The sequence below is a fragment of the Malus domestica genome, chromosome 17, assembly GCF_042453785.1.
Source record: "Malus domestica chromosome 17, GDT2T_hap1".
Lineage (NCBI taxonomy): Eukaryota > Viridiplantae > Streptophyta > Magnoliopsida > Rosales > Rosaceae > Malus > Malus domestica.
Window position 1 is genome coordinate 11,635,729 of NC_091677.1, and position 12,763 is coordinate 11,648,491.

The window sequence follows — 12,763 nt, forward strand, 5'->3', positions numbered from 1 at the left end:
TCGCCGGTTGCCTTCACAGTGATGTTTATCCAAACTGAAGATGTGTTGGTGGAAAAAGAAAATAAAAATCTCAAGGTTGCTGAGAGGTTTCGCGTAGAGCGAGGGTTTGCGCAGGGCAATTTGTGTGTTGAATTGGAGAGGGTTTGTTCGATGTCCTATCTCCCTATTTATAGTAGCCAACCTGCATTGAATCTTAATCATTCTCGGATTAGAACTCATTCCCCCGATCCAACCTTATCTCGGCCAGTCCTACTCCTACTAGGACTTTGAACTGTTATCAGGCCGCATTAAATCTCAAACTCCAACATCCTTATCTTATCAAAACTCCTTCTCATAATAGGACTCACCCACATCCCACAGGTTCTCAACGGGATAAGGCCAACTTCAACCGCGTGGCCCATGAGCTGGATAAACCCTAATGACACCTAAACACGGCCTCTGGGCCGAGAACAATTCTAAATTCGGCCCGACCAATACTGGGCCAAGAGCAATTCTAAACTCGGTCCAAACCAATATTTTTGGGCCCAAACAGTAACATATTTTGTTGTAAACATTTAGATAAATTAATTTTTATTGTACAATATATTTTGATGTACTTTGTCTTTTTCATTTAGGTACATTAAATTCATGGGAAAATTAGAATGTCCTACTGTTTTTCTATATCATTTAGATTAAACATCTGTGCCTTTTTAAAATTTGATTAAAGTGCTTTGACCAATAGTCACCTCTATTTTTTTAAATTAAAATAATTTTTTAATTTATCCTTTTATCTGCATGATGTAGTTTTCCTTATTTAGTGGAGATATTAGTAATTAAATTATATTTTTTCTTCTTCCAAATATGTTTTTACAATCATAGTTTTTTTTTTGTTATGCAAACATTTAATATTATTTCTTTTTCCAAATGATTTTTTCCTTTTCAAATAGTTGGTGATCAACATAAAAGCTCCGTGTAATTTTTTTTCAATTTTTTGTGAAATTATATATATATATATATATATATATATATATATTTTTTTTTTTTTGCTGTTTTTTTAAGTATAGTTGTTGACGAATTACTAGTAGATACAATACATTACGTATATATTATCTGCAGGTACGTTTGAATTTACAAAAATCATTAATTGGTAGGTTTATTTGCAATTTTGTTACGTTTGATTCAATACATATTGTTAATATTGGTACATTATTTTTATTTTGTACACATTGTGTATTGGTACGTTTATATTATTCTCAATCCTATTTTCTCTTAACGTACTAAAAGAAAAACTTATTTCGGTACGTTTGATTTTGGAGGGTTTAAAAATATTTTAAACTATTTTGGAAAGAAAATATCTTAAATCGTAGATAATTATTGCTAAATTGTAGCATTATTGTGAAAATAAATTGAATCTTACCATTTTTTTAACAATTATCTCTAACAGAGGAGAGTGTAATCAAAAGGCTAGATTATAGGAAATTTGTTAAAATATAATGTGCATTTAGCACCAAAATTATGACAAAAAAAAGTTTAATCAAATCACTAAAAAGTATGGATGTTTGATCTAGAAAATTCAAAACTGAAGTGCCTATATCAAAAGATCCCTAAATTCATTATAATACATTTCCATACATACATTTAGGTACACATATTTTCATACATACATTTCGATACAAACATTTAGATACATTAATTCAATATAATATATTTCAGTACTAATATTTCTGTGCGTAGATTTTGATACACATATTTAGGTACCTTAATTTAATATAATACATTTTGGTGCATATATTTCGGTACATACATTTCGGTACTAATATTTAAATACATTAGTTCAATATAATACATTATTTAGGTACATTAATTCAATATAATATATTTTGATACTAACATTTCAGTATACATTTCAGTGCATACATTTAGGTACATTAATTTAATATAATACATTTCAATGCATATATTTTGGTACATACATTTCGGTACTAACATTTAAGTACATTAATTGATTCTTTCAAGTTTGAAGAATGTTAAATAAAATTAATAAATAAAAAAAATTGGTCAAAAAAATGAATTAAAATTTGTATATTAATAAATTTAAATATTTAATGGGAGACATTAAATAAAATGCACATTAATTATTTTGAATTAAGGACACATAAGGGGATTATGATCAATATGTAATCTAACACCAATTTATTTTAAATTTTAATATTTTTAAAGGATTAAAATTAAAAAACCTCAAATTTTATTTTGTCAAGTCATGAGGCATGGCGTCAATGAAATTGTTTGGTGTGGTATTGTTTCTTTCTTTGTATTAATTGAGCTTTTAATGTATTTTAAGGCCTGTATTATAGATTTGTTTTTCATATCAAATCTTAAATTATCGGTGTTAATAAAATTGATTTGGTTTTGTAGATCAGAATTTTTAAGCAACAAAATCAACCTGCAAATTCAGTTCAGGTATGAATGCTTCCGCTTATTTAGATTGTTGAATTGATCTTTACCTTTACTAGATTTTATTTTTCAATGTTGTTTGCTACATTAACGTGTTACTTTATTATTAATAATACTAATTTGGTTTTGTAGATTAAGATTTTTAAGCGGGAATCAAGTTCAAAATTCAATTGAGGTATGAATCTTTTTGCTTATTTGGGCTATTGAATTCATCCTTGCCTTTACTGCATTTTTTTACTGTTGTTTGGTGCATTCTGGTATTGATTTTATTATAATTTTATGGATTTTAAGTGGTTATTTGGATTTTGGATTGTGAGAAGGATCTGGTGGGTTTTCAAGATAATCAAATAAGTTTGGGATTTTTACCGCTTCTCTCTGCATGCTTCTAGCTGTTATATATATCAATTGTTTGCATTTTTTTTTCTTTCGTTTTTACTCAATTTTTTAACTTTTTCTCAATGTGTGCTTCATGTATGTTTCTCAATTGTTTGAATTTACCTTTTGCCTTCAGTTTTTACTGAATTTATTGACTTTTTGTGCATGAGTTAATCTATTTGTTATATGTCATGGTTAAAGGTTTGGTTTCTTTCTTTTTTCTTTTTATCAATCCTCTCTCTTTACAATTTGAGTTGAATTACAATGGGATGTACATCAAAGGAGGCTAAAAAGCAGTCTAGCCCCAGGAAAAGGCCATAAACAAAGCAAGGAAAAAGACCAGTGGTTAAAAAGGCTAAGTAGTCCGAAAGAGATTTATACAAAACATAAAGTGCAACCTTTGTCCAAATCCTAGACATCCCACTAATCCAGAAAAATACAAAATGATAGCTAGCTACACCTTTGCTTCATTTTTCAAGTTGATAGGTTACCCTGAGCCCCTCAAATAATTAACAAATCATCCAAACGTGTTTCACGTTGGTAGGTTATCCTGAACCTCTTAATAATTAACAAATAAACCAGCATGCTTTCACAGTGCATCTACACTATTTGGTTCAGGAAGTGATAAAACTGAAAGTTGAACAATGTTTATACATCAGCTCCCACTATATCGTTAACTTTTAGCCCTCAAGTCTTAATTAAGTTTTTGTTTTTTCTTTTGTTAAGTTTTGTCTGCATAAAAACAAAGTCACCAGCTCCCACTACATCATTAACTTTTGACACCCACAATTATTTTGAATTAATAGCACATAATAAAGCTACTTTAATTTTCATCTTTGGGATTACTTTAATGATGCAGGCATCCTTGGTATTATCTTCTCTGGGATTACTTTAATTATGCAGGCATCCTTGGTTGCATTGCCTTGAAAATGCATGCAATCTCGGACACGTAACAAAGTTGCTCACTTTGATGAGCAATTTTCCCTATAAAAAAAATTGAGTGCACCACATCACAGATCATGGCCCATAAATTATAAAAATAGTAACGAAAACCTACAAAAGCAAGTGCCCCTTAGTTTACGTCTAAATGTGTGAACAAAAGTCTAAAATTATGTGAAAAGTTTAAAAGTGTGTAAAAAAAAAGTTTAAAGGTGTATGTAAAAGTCTAAATGTGTGTTTAAAAGTCTAAAGTTGTGTGACTTATGCTTATTCTGCTAGGTTGTATATATGTAAATTATGCTTATTTGACTATGAGTTTTGGTTTTAAATCTTGTATTGTATTTTTCATGATCTTTACAAAAGTGAAAGGCAACCCTTATAGAGAGCCGAAAAGAAGATTACAAGAGGAAGGCAACAACCATACCTCACTAACAAATCAGTCCTAACAAGTGGACAAGATAAATATTAATAACAAGTAAAGTGGTTCCTAGAAACAAGGAAGAAAGATTGACAAAAGACCTAAGTGAGTGACAAGGTATGGAAGACTAGATTATGGTTGAGAAAATCACTTTAAGCCATACTTAGCTAGAGTGATGTTTACAACCAAACTTGTGACATACAAACAACTAGCACTGGAATTCGGTTTGTTTCAATACTCCCCCTCAAGATGGATCAAGGGGGTTAATTGATCTAAGCTTGCACAACAAACGCTGGAATTGAGTAGAATCTAAGGCTTTTATGAACAAATCAGCCAGTTGATCGTGGCTTTGTGTGAACACTGTGTCGATCGCCTTGGATTGAACTTGAGCACGAATGTAATGGCAATGAACTTCAATATGTTTAGTCTTCTCATGGAACACTGAATTAGAGGCAATGTGCATGGCAGCTTGGTTGTCACAAAACAAAGACATTGGTGTGTTGCTTGTGAAATCGAGATCAGAAAAAATACTTTTTAGCCATATAAGTTCACATGATGTCGTTTCCTTGGCCCTATACTCAACTTCTGCTTTGGATCGTGCAATTACGGTTTGCTTCTTACTTTTCCAAGTGATAAGATTACCTCTAACAAATGTGCAAAAACCTGTGGTAGACTTTCGATCAATTACATTTCCAGCCCAGTTAGCATTGGTGTAAGCCATAATGTGATTTGAACCATTGTTCTTCATAAGTATTCATCTGCCTATTGAGCTCTTGAGATAACGAAGTATTCTTTTGACAATTTCCCAGTGAACTAGTGTAGGAGAGTGCATAAACTGAATGGCTAGGTTTACTGAATAAGAAATATCAGGCCTAGTAATGGTTAGATAAATGAGTTTCCCAACCACTAGCTGATAAACACTAAGATCCGAGAGAGGTTCCCTTTTTCATGCAACTGAAGTTTGCTAGCTAGGGGTGTCCGAGCTAGATTGCACTCCATCATGTTAGCTTCATCCAAAAGATCTAGAGCATACTTTCTTTAATTCAAGAATAACCCCTTGGAAGAAGTGGCCACCTTAATTCCAAGAAAGTATTTCAGGGTCCCTAAGTCTTTGATGGCAAATTTTTGATGAAGTGATTGCTTAAAAGCTATGATTTCACCCACATTATCACCTATAATAATAAGATCATCAACATATATAAGTACCACTAATTTCCCAGTATCACCACTTCGAACAAACAAGGAAAAGTCAACATGACTCCTTTGGAACCCTGCAGCTTCAAGAACTGAACTGAGCTTCGAATACCAAGCTCTAGGGGACTGTTTGAGACCATATATGGCTTTGTGAAGTTTGCAGACCTTGTTGGATTCCTTTTCTTTTGGATGACCCGGAGGCAACTTCATGTACACTTCTTCTTCAAGCTCCCCATGAAGGAATGCATTCTTCACATCCATTTGGAATAAAGGCCATGCATTATTGACTGCCACAGATAACAATACCCTCACAATGTTCATTTTGGCAACTGGAGCAAAGATCTCCTTGTAGTCAATGCCATAGGTTTTGTGTAAAACCTTGAGCTACTAACCACGCCTTATGTCTCACAATGCTTCCATTGGAGTTGAACTTGGTCTTATATATCCACCTACTTCCCACTGATTTCTTGCCCTTTGGTAGATCCTCCACACTCCATGTCTGGTTATCATTCAGAGCTTGGAGCTCTTAAGTTATAGCATCTTGTCACTCAAGCATGCATGAGGCTTCATGAAAATTCCTTGGTTCAAAATTGTTGGATAATTTGTTAAGAAAAGAAGCATGAGATGGTGAGAATCTGTGGTAAGAAATGGATGCAGAGATATGATGCCTTGCAGTGTAAGTAGTGTACTCTTGCAACCTTACTGGTGAATGTCTATCTTGTGCAGGATTTCTCTTTGGTGCACTTATAACTTGCTGAGTTGGTTCAAGTTCTGATGGTCCTGAAGAGTTAGGTATGCCTTCACTTACACTCTCAGTGGGGTGAGAATTCTTAGTATTGGTATGGGCATGAGTGACTTCATTAACTTCTGCTAGAGAAGGCAGTGGAAATAGGTTTATAAGATCTTCCATATTGGGATTAGTCTCTAAACCTTTGTGGAAATAAGGTGAATATTCATCAAATTGAACATCTCTAGAGACTGCCAGCTTCCCAGTATTAGGATTGTACACCTTGTAACCCTTTTGAGAACTGGAGTATCCCATAAACACACATTTGATAGCCCGATGGTCGAGTTTATCACGATGGGAAGCTTGAATGTGCACATAACTGGTGCAACCAAAGGTTCTGAGGTAAGACAAGTTTATAGACCTGCCCTTCATGACTTCGAATGGAAATTTATTATTCAAAACATGAGTTGGCAGTCTGTTAATTATGTAAGTGGCAGTGAGTAGGGCTTGAGACCAAAATTTCTTGGGAACCTTCATTTGGATCATAAGTGATCGAGTCTTTCCCAATAAGTCTTGATTTTTTCTCTCTGCCACATCATTTTGTTATGGAGTACCAACATAGTTAGTTTGATGCAAAATGCCATGAGTGCTCAAGTAACTACTCATGTTATTGGAAGTGTACTCAGTGCTATTATCTGATATTAACATATATAACTTACATGAGAAATGATTTGTGATTAGGTTGTGAAAATTTTTAAAAGCATCAAACAACTCACTTTTAAACTTTAAAAGATATAACCAGGTCACTTTAGAATAGTCATCAACAAATGTAACATAATATCTATACCCATCAAAGGATTCTAGACGAGAATGACCCTAGATATTTGAGTGAACAACCTCAAAAAGTCTACTGGTTCTAGAATTAGAGGAAACAAAAGGAAGCCTAGTAGCTTTTGACATTTAACAAGTTTCACACTCAAGGTGTTTTTATAAAAAACAGGAAACAGCTTGGTCATCATAAGTTAGAGGGATAGGTAAGACGTTGGTGCCAGAGTTGATGTTCCTGAGCTTGACTTAAGTTGACAATGAGTTTTTTGACAAATTTGGACTCCTTTGAGATGTAGTAGAGTCCATTTAAGAAGAACCTTTCACCAATCTTCTTCTGAGTAACTCGGTCCTGAAACACAACATTGTGAGGGGGAAAATGGTAAGGCAATCTAAAGTTTTAGTGATTCTTCCTATGGACAAGAGTTGAAAAGGAAAGGAAGGTACATAGAAGGCAGTGGAATCAGTATGCTTACTCAGCAATCTAACTTTCCCTTTCCCTTTAATAGGTTCCCTTTTCCTATTTGCAACAGACACATGAATTGGATCACTAGTTTTTTTAAATTCATGTATACTAGAGGATTTATTAGTTTTATGATCAGTGGCACCTGAGTTAATAATCCAAAAATCATGTGTAACATTAGCATTAAAAGCAGTGGAAATGACACTGATTATACCTGGAAAGTTACCTTTCGATGTGTTCTCCGAGTCAGCCAAGAAACCAGCAAATTTCCCTAACATTGCAGTAAGGTTTTCAGTTATCACTTCCTTATGTTCAGTGCTTCCTTGCTTCTTTTGAAGAAAAACTACAAACTCATTGATCAAGGAAATGGGGTTTGTTGAGAAATTTGCTATCTCATCAGCTGAGGAACAAGCTAAGTGAAAGGCTTTTGGAGTGACTCCCTTTACATCTTTGATCATCCGGCCTTCCCTATCAAACTTAGGTTTTAACTCCAAATGTAGGATCCAACATTTTTCTCTTAAATGTCCCTTCATGTTGCAGTAAGAAAATTTCCAGTCAGTTTTCTTCCCAAACACTCTATCACCAGTTGTCTTGTGATTGGTTGTGAAAACCCTAGCCTTATAGTGAGATTTGGGCTCAACATTTATCACTTTTCGTCGAGTTTCTTCTCTCTAGACTGCATGACACACACTGGTAAATGAGGGCAACTCTGGAGTCATTAACAAATGACTACGCAGGTCTTCATACTTAGCTCCCAAGCTTGCCAAGAGTTGAAACACCTTATCCTCTGCATCCCTCTTAAAAAACACAGCGAAATCAGTCGTGTGTAGACAGTACAAATTGAGTTCATTCCACATGGATTTCAAGCTCCCAAGATGTTGAAAATGAGTGGTCACCTTGCTTCAGACTAGCAACATTCTTCTTTAGTTGAAAAATGCGAACTAAGTTATTTTGGCTACCATACATGTCTATAACAGACTCCTATAGAAGAAGGAAAGATTTTGAGTAGCTGAAAAGCTCAGACAACTTTGGCTCCATGAAGTTAAGTATCCTGGACATAACCAACTGGTCAGTAGCGTGTCATGCATCATAAGTTGATGAAGTGGATTCTGGAGACTCCGAGCTTCCATTGATAAACCCTAGTTTTGATTTTCCTCATAGGGCAAGCGACACAGCTCTTGACTAGTTGAACTCATTTAGTAGCACCGAACACAGTCGTTGATTTGGGATGTTCTCACTCCCTTGAGTTAAGTTTGGGGGTGAAGATGAGGAGCTATCAGCACTAGAGACATTTTCTTCTGCCATCTCTTTCGATGATGAGCAAACGAAGAAGAAAAAAAAAGTGGACAGAGTCAGGACCCTATGGTTCTTGCTCTGATACCATGTTTCGTTTTGGTTTTAAATCTTGTATTGTAATTTTCATGATCTTTACAAGAGTGAAAGGCAACCCTTATAGAGAGCTGAAAAGAAAGTTACAAAAGGAAGAAAACAACCATACCTCACTAACAAATCTGTCCTAACAAGTGGACAAGACAAATATTAATAACAAGTAAAGTGGTTCCTAGAAACAAGGAAGAAAGATTGACAAACGACCTAAGTGAGTGACAAGGTATGGAAGACTAGAGTATGGTTGAGAAAATCACTTTAACCCACACTTTGCTAGAGTGATGTTTACAACCATACTTGTGACATACAAGCAACTAGCACTGGAATTCGGTTTATTTCAATAGTAAGACGCCTTGGTGCCGGGAGAAGAGGATTTCATCTAGGAGTAGAACAAGAGGGCTTCATTGGGCATGTTGTTGCAGATGAATCCAATGATGATGGTGTTCCAAAGCACGGTGGAGGGGCGAGGCAAAGTGTCGAACAGTTGGCGGGCATGGTGGGGTTGGCCTTCCTGACAGAGCTTGCTGAGGCGGGAGCAGATGGTGTGGGTTGTGAACTTTGGGAGGGAAATGATTGGGGAAGAGAGGTGGTTTGGGGTGGTGGGTGTGGAGAGAGGTAGAGCAAAAGCAGAGGAGGCCATGGCTATAATGTTGGGTGAGTTGTTCTGTTATTTTCCCTCCTAATTTGTGGATTGGGATATTGTTTTGTTTGGTTGGTCCCTCATGCTTCCTTCAACTGCTTGTGCGCTTTAACTGAAAATTTAACTTTCATTTTCTAACCTTTTTCCCCTCTTCACAAAGAAAAAAAAGTGGTCCGACATGCACTAGATGAATAAATGTGCATTCAAGAATTCATCAATGAAGAATTTACATAGCATAAATGATTTTTGAAATTATTCTCAATCTTTACTTACCTGTGTTTACTAAAACATGAGTATCAAAATTATTCCAACACAATTTATTTTCTTCAACTAAAGTCACTCAAGCATAAGTTTCCTCTTCAACTAAATTTAATATCAATTGTCAAAATTCTCTCTTTATTAACATCTCATTGAAGCACAAAATATCAGTCGACTTAATCATAATTTTGAAAAAAAATGTTTTGACTTCAAACAAATTACCCCTAATTTAATCTTCTTCATGTTTTGACATTTTTTCAACAAAAGTATGGAATGATTAGACGAGATTGTGGCATGAAACACCATTTGAATCCACTACCTTGGACTCAAAGTTCCCAATTGGAGAGCTTGTGGCATGGTGTGCCTATAGTGACCTGGCCTATGTATGCAGAGCAGCAGCTATAGCCGTTCAGATGATGGAGAAATTTTTCTCTGTTTCTATAACATAAGCGGTATACCACTTGTTGTTATATAAATTGTGAAAAATGTTATTTTTTAATACAAGAATCTCACCACTTGTATAAGAACACGTGGTGTACCACCTGTTGTTCCGGTCACAATGAAAAATCTCTCCATATGATGAGTGATTTGGGGTTGGCCGTGGAGCTGAGATTGGACTACAGAAAGGACGGTGGTGATCATTTTGTGGTGGCGGATGAGATTGAGAAGGTTGTGGGGTATCTGATGGACGGTGATGGTGAGGTGAGGAAGAGGTTGTTGAGGAGTGAAGTGTGTTGGAAGGCAGTTGGAGATGGTGATTCTTCTTCTACTTCGTTTATATTGGAGCAATATTAGAAAATATGAAAATAATAAAAGAATTTCAATGATACTAATCATAAAGAAAAAACATCAAGTATGCAAGATTAATATAAACAACTAGAGAGAAAGTAAGAAAGATTGACAAACTTGGAGATTGAGGTTTGCATAAGAAAGATTGACAAACTTGGAGGTTGAGGTTTGTATAAATGTAATGTCCTAAAGACAGAATTTCATCCCTACTCTTGTGCTTATAGTTTGGTAGGTATCCGTCTCCTAGGATTCAACAATCTATAATCCGAAGTCAAAGCACTTCAATCTTTGGACTCTGACGAACTTTATATATTTTGTACTCTCAGGACACGACTCAGAGTTTGACTAACAAAGAATAAAAGACATTGGAGAAAACTCTTTTCTTCGATTCATTAGACATGTGGGATGTTTGAGTTTATATAGAACTCAAGCCACCCTTTTCGAAATATAGTGAATGTTGTCTAAAGTTCCAATGAATAGATGCAACTTATGAATTTAAATTCAACTATAACACTTGCCTCTTATTTTTCATTTATACAGAAAATAAATATTATAAATAAATATTATAATATATATTTTCCAACAATTTCAACATTTGATTGAGGACCGTTATGTTGTCAAGCCTTGCTAATAAATAAGAATGGTAGCATCAGTCGTACACGTGCTTAGGGCCAAGCATAGTTGCTCCTATTTTGGAGAACTTACAAAAATTAATGGATTTACGTATGTGCGACTGATCTTAGCATTTCTCTTCGGTGAAAACAATTGGTTTTGCCTCCTGAATGAAAATTGTAGTGCAAATTTTATTAATGCATGGATTTTTAAGCAAATTTAAGTGATTTCCACACTACTCTTTTTTCTATGCAGTCTTTCAATTTTTTTTTTTTTTTAGTATTTGAATTGAATAAACAAAAAGAGATCAAGAAGTGTAAACAAGAGAAGTGCCGAAAGAGAACTTAGAATGTAAAAAACACAAGTAAATTTCTTTTGTGGTGACATAATTAATTTTGAAAGAACGTGTGAAAATCACTACCCAAAAATTGAAAGACAAAGAGAACATATTTCTCCTACGAAGCAATGCTTGCTCTTAATGACAGAGACAATTAAATGAAATTAACAAATTGAATGAAACAATCAAGAATTGCAAGTGAGGAACAAATTAAGCCTTCAAATATTTCCATCTGATCTCAAATAATTTGAGAGCCTCACATGATCCATGGGATCTCTCTTCTTTTTCTTGAAATGCTTTGAGGCAGCTTTAAGCACCTTATTCCACACCTGACCAATAACACAAACTTCATATGCTAAATTTACTACTTCAACAACTAAGCCGTATTCCACTGAGTAGAGTTGGCTGTATGAATTCTAAAACGCAAGTGCACTCGGCTCTACGTAAGAATTTAGAAATAAAAAAAAAACAGAGAAACCAAAATTACAGAAGAAATTACAAAATCAACTAATTAAATTCTCAATCTTTCCCCAAAATTTCCAAAATTTAACAGAAAGAGCTTGTAAAATGTGGCCCATCTCTCAAAATTTCCCTGAATCTTAATTTGTTTTCCCAGAAAAATCTCAGATTCTCAATAAAATATGAAAAACGAAAAATCTAAGAACACAGATAAAAAAAAAAGCAGTACCTTTGATGCAATGGGGTTACAGTTAACCTTCACAGGAGTTGGAAAGAAATCAGAGGCCAAAACCATCTTGCTTTTCTTCCTCTTCATCACCTTGTTCTTCAGAGCACTCTGATTCAGATTGAAACAAGTTGCGGTTGTGGAGATCATCTTTTTCTTAATGCCCGAACCGGCTCCAGTGTCAACGAGGCTGCTGTTCTGATTCTTCACCTCCAACCCCATCTCGAAATTGAGCTTTCGCGGTCTCCAGAAATCCAAATCCAAGTCCATATCCAAATCCATGGGAGCGTAAGCCCGGGGGACCAACGGGGACCATATCGAGCTCTGCGTGTAGTCGAAATCAAAAGCGGAGTTGTCCGGGAACTTGCAGAGGAGCTCTTTGGACATCACTGGCTGCAGATACTCCACCACTTTGCAAGTGCTGCTCAAAGCTAAAAAACTCTCTCTCTCTTCTTCTTCTTGTTGTTTGAGTGAAGTGAGAGAAAATGCTTCATCTTCTACTGCCATTGTTGTAGGGGTAAAGCTAAGTTGGTGCTTTTTGGTCGCAAAAGATGAGAACTTTTGTGTTGGTGAAGTTTAGTTTTGGTGCTTGATGTGAGCAGATATAAGGGGAAGAAGGAGAAGACAAGACAGGAAAGTTACCGTTACATTGACTATATTAAAAATGTCGAACGGCCAAAAT

General features: G+C 35.1%; 1 protein-coding gene across 1 annotated transcript; it reads right to left on the reverse strand.

Annotated features, from left to right (window-relative positions):
* Positions 1 to 11,409: 11,409 nt before the first annotated feature.
* Positions 11,410 to 12,703, reverse strand: LOC103405123 (uncharacterized). The gene is made up of 2 exons (XM_008344087.4): positions 12,085 to 12,703; positions 11,410 to 11,725 (listed from the first exon to the last, which is right to left on the reverse strand). Exons 1-2 carry the CDS (start codon positions 12,586 to 12,588, stop codon positions 11,615 to 11,617), a joined length of 615 nt encoding a protein of 204 aa, XP_008342309.3. The 5' UTR covers positions 12,589 to 12,703; the 3' UTR covers positions 11,410 to 11,614.
* Between the last annotated feature and the right edge of the window lie 60 nt (positions 12,704 to 12,763).

Bases quoted from the DNA above. Each gene is read 5' to 3' on its own strand.
- LOC103405123 (XM_008344087.4), bottom strand. From the start codon at position 12,588: ATGGCAGTAGAAGATGAAGCATTTTCTCTCACTTCACTCAAACAACAA. The intron at 11,726-12,084 runs GTACTGCTTTTT...GTTATTGGTCAG, and splicing joins GTAACCCCATTGCATCAAAG to GTGTGGAATAAGGTGCTTAA.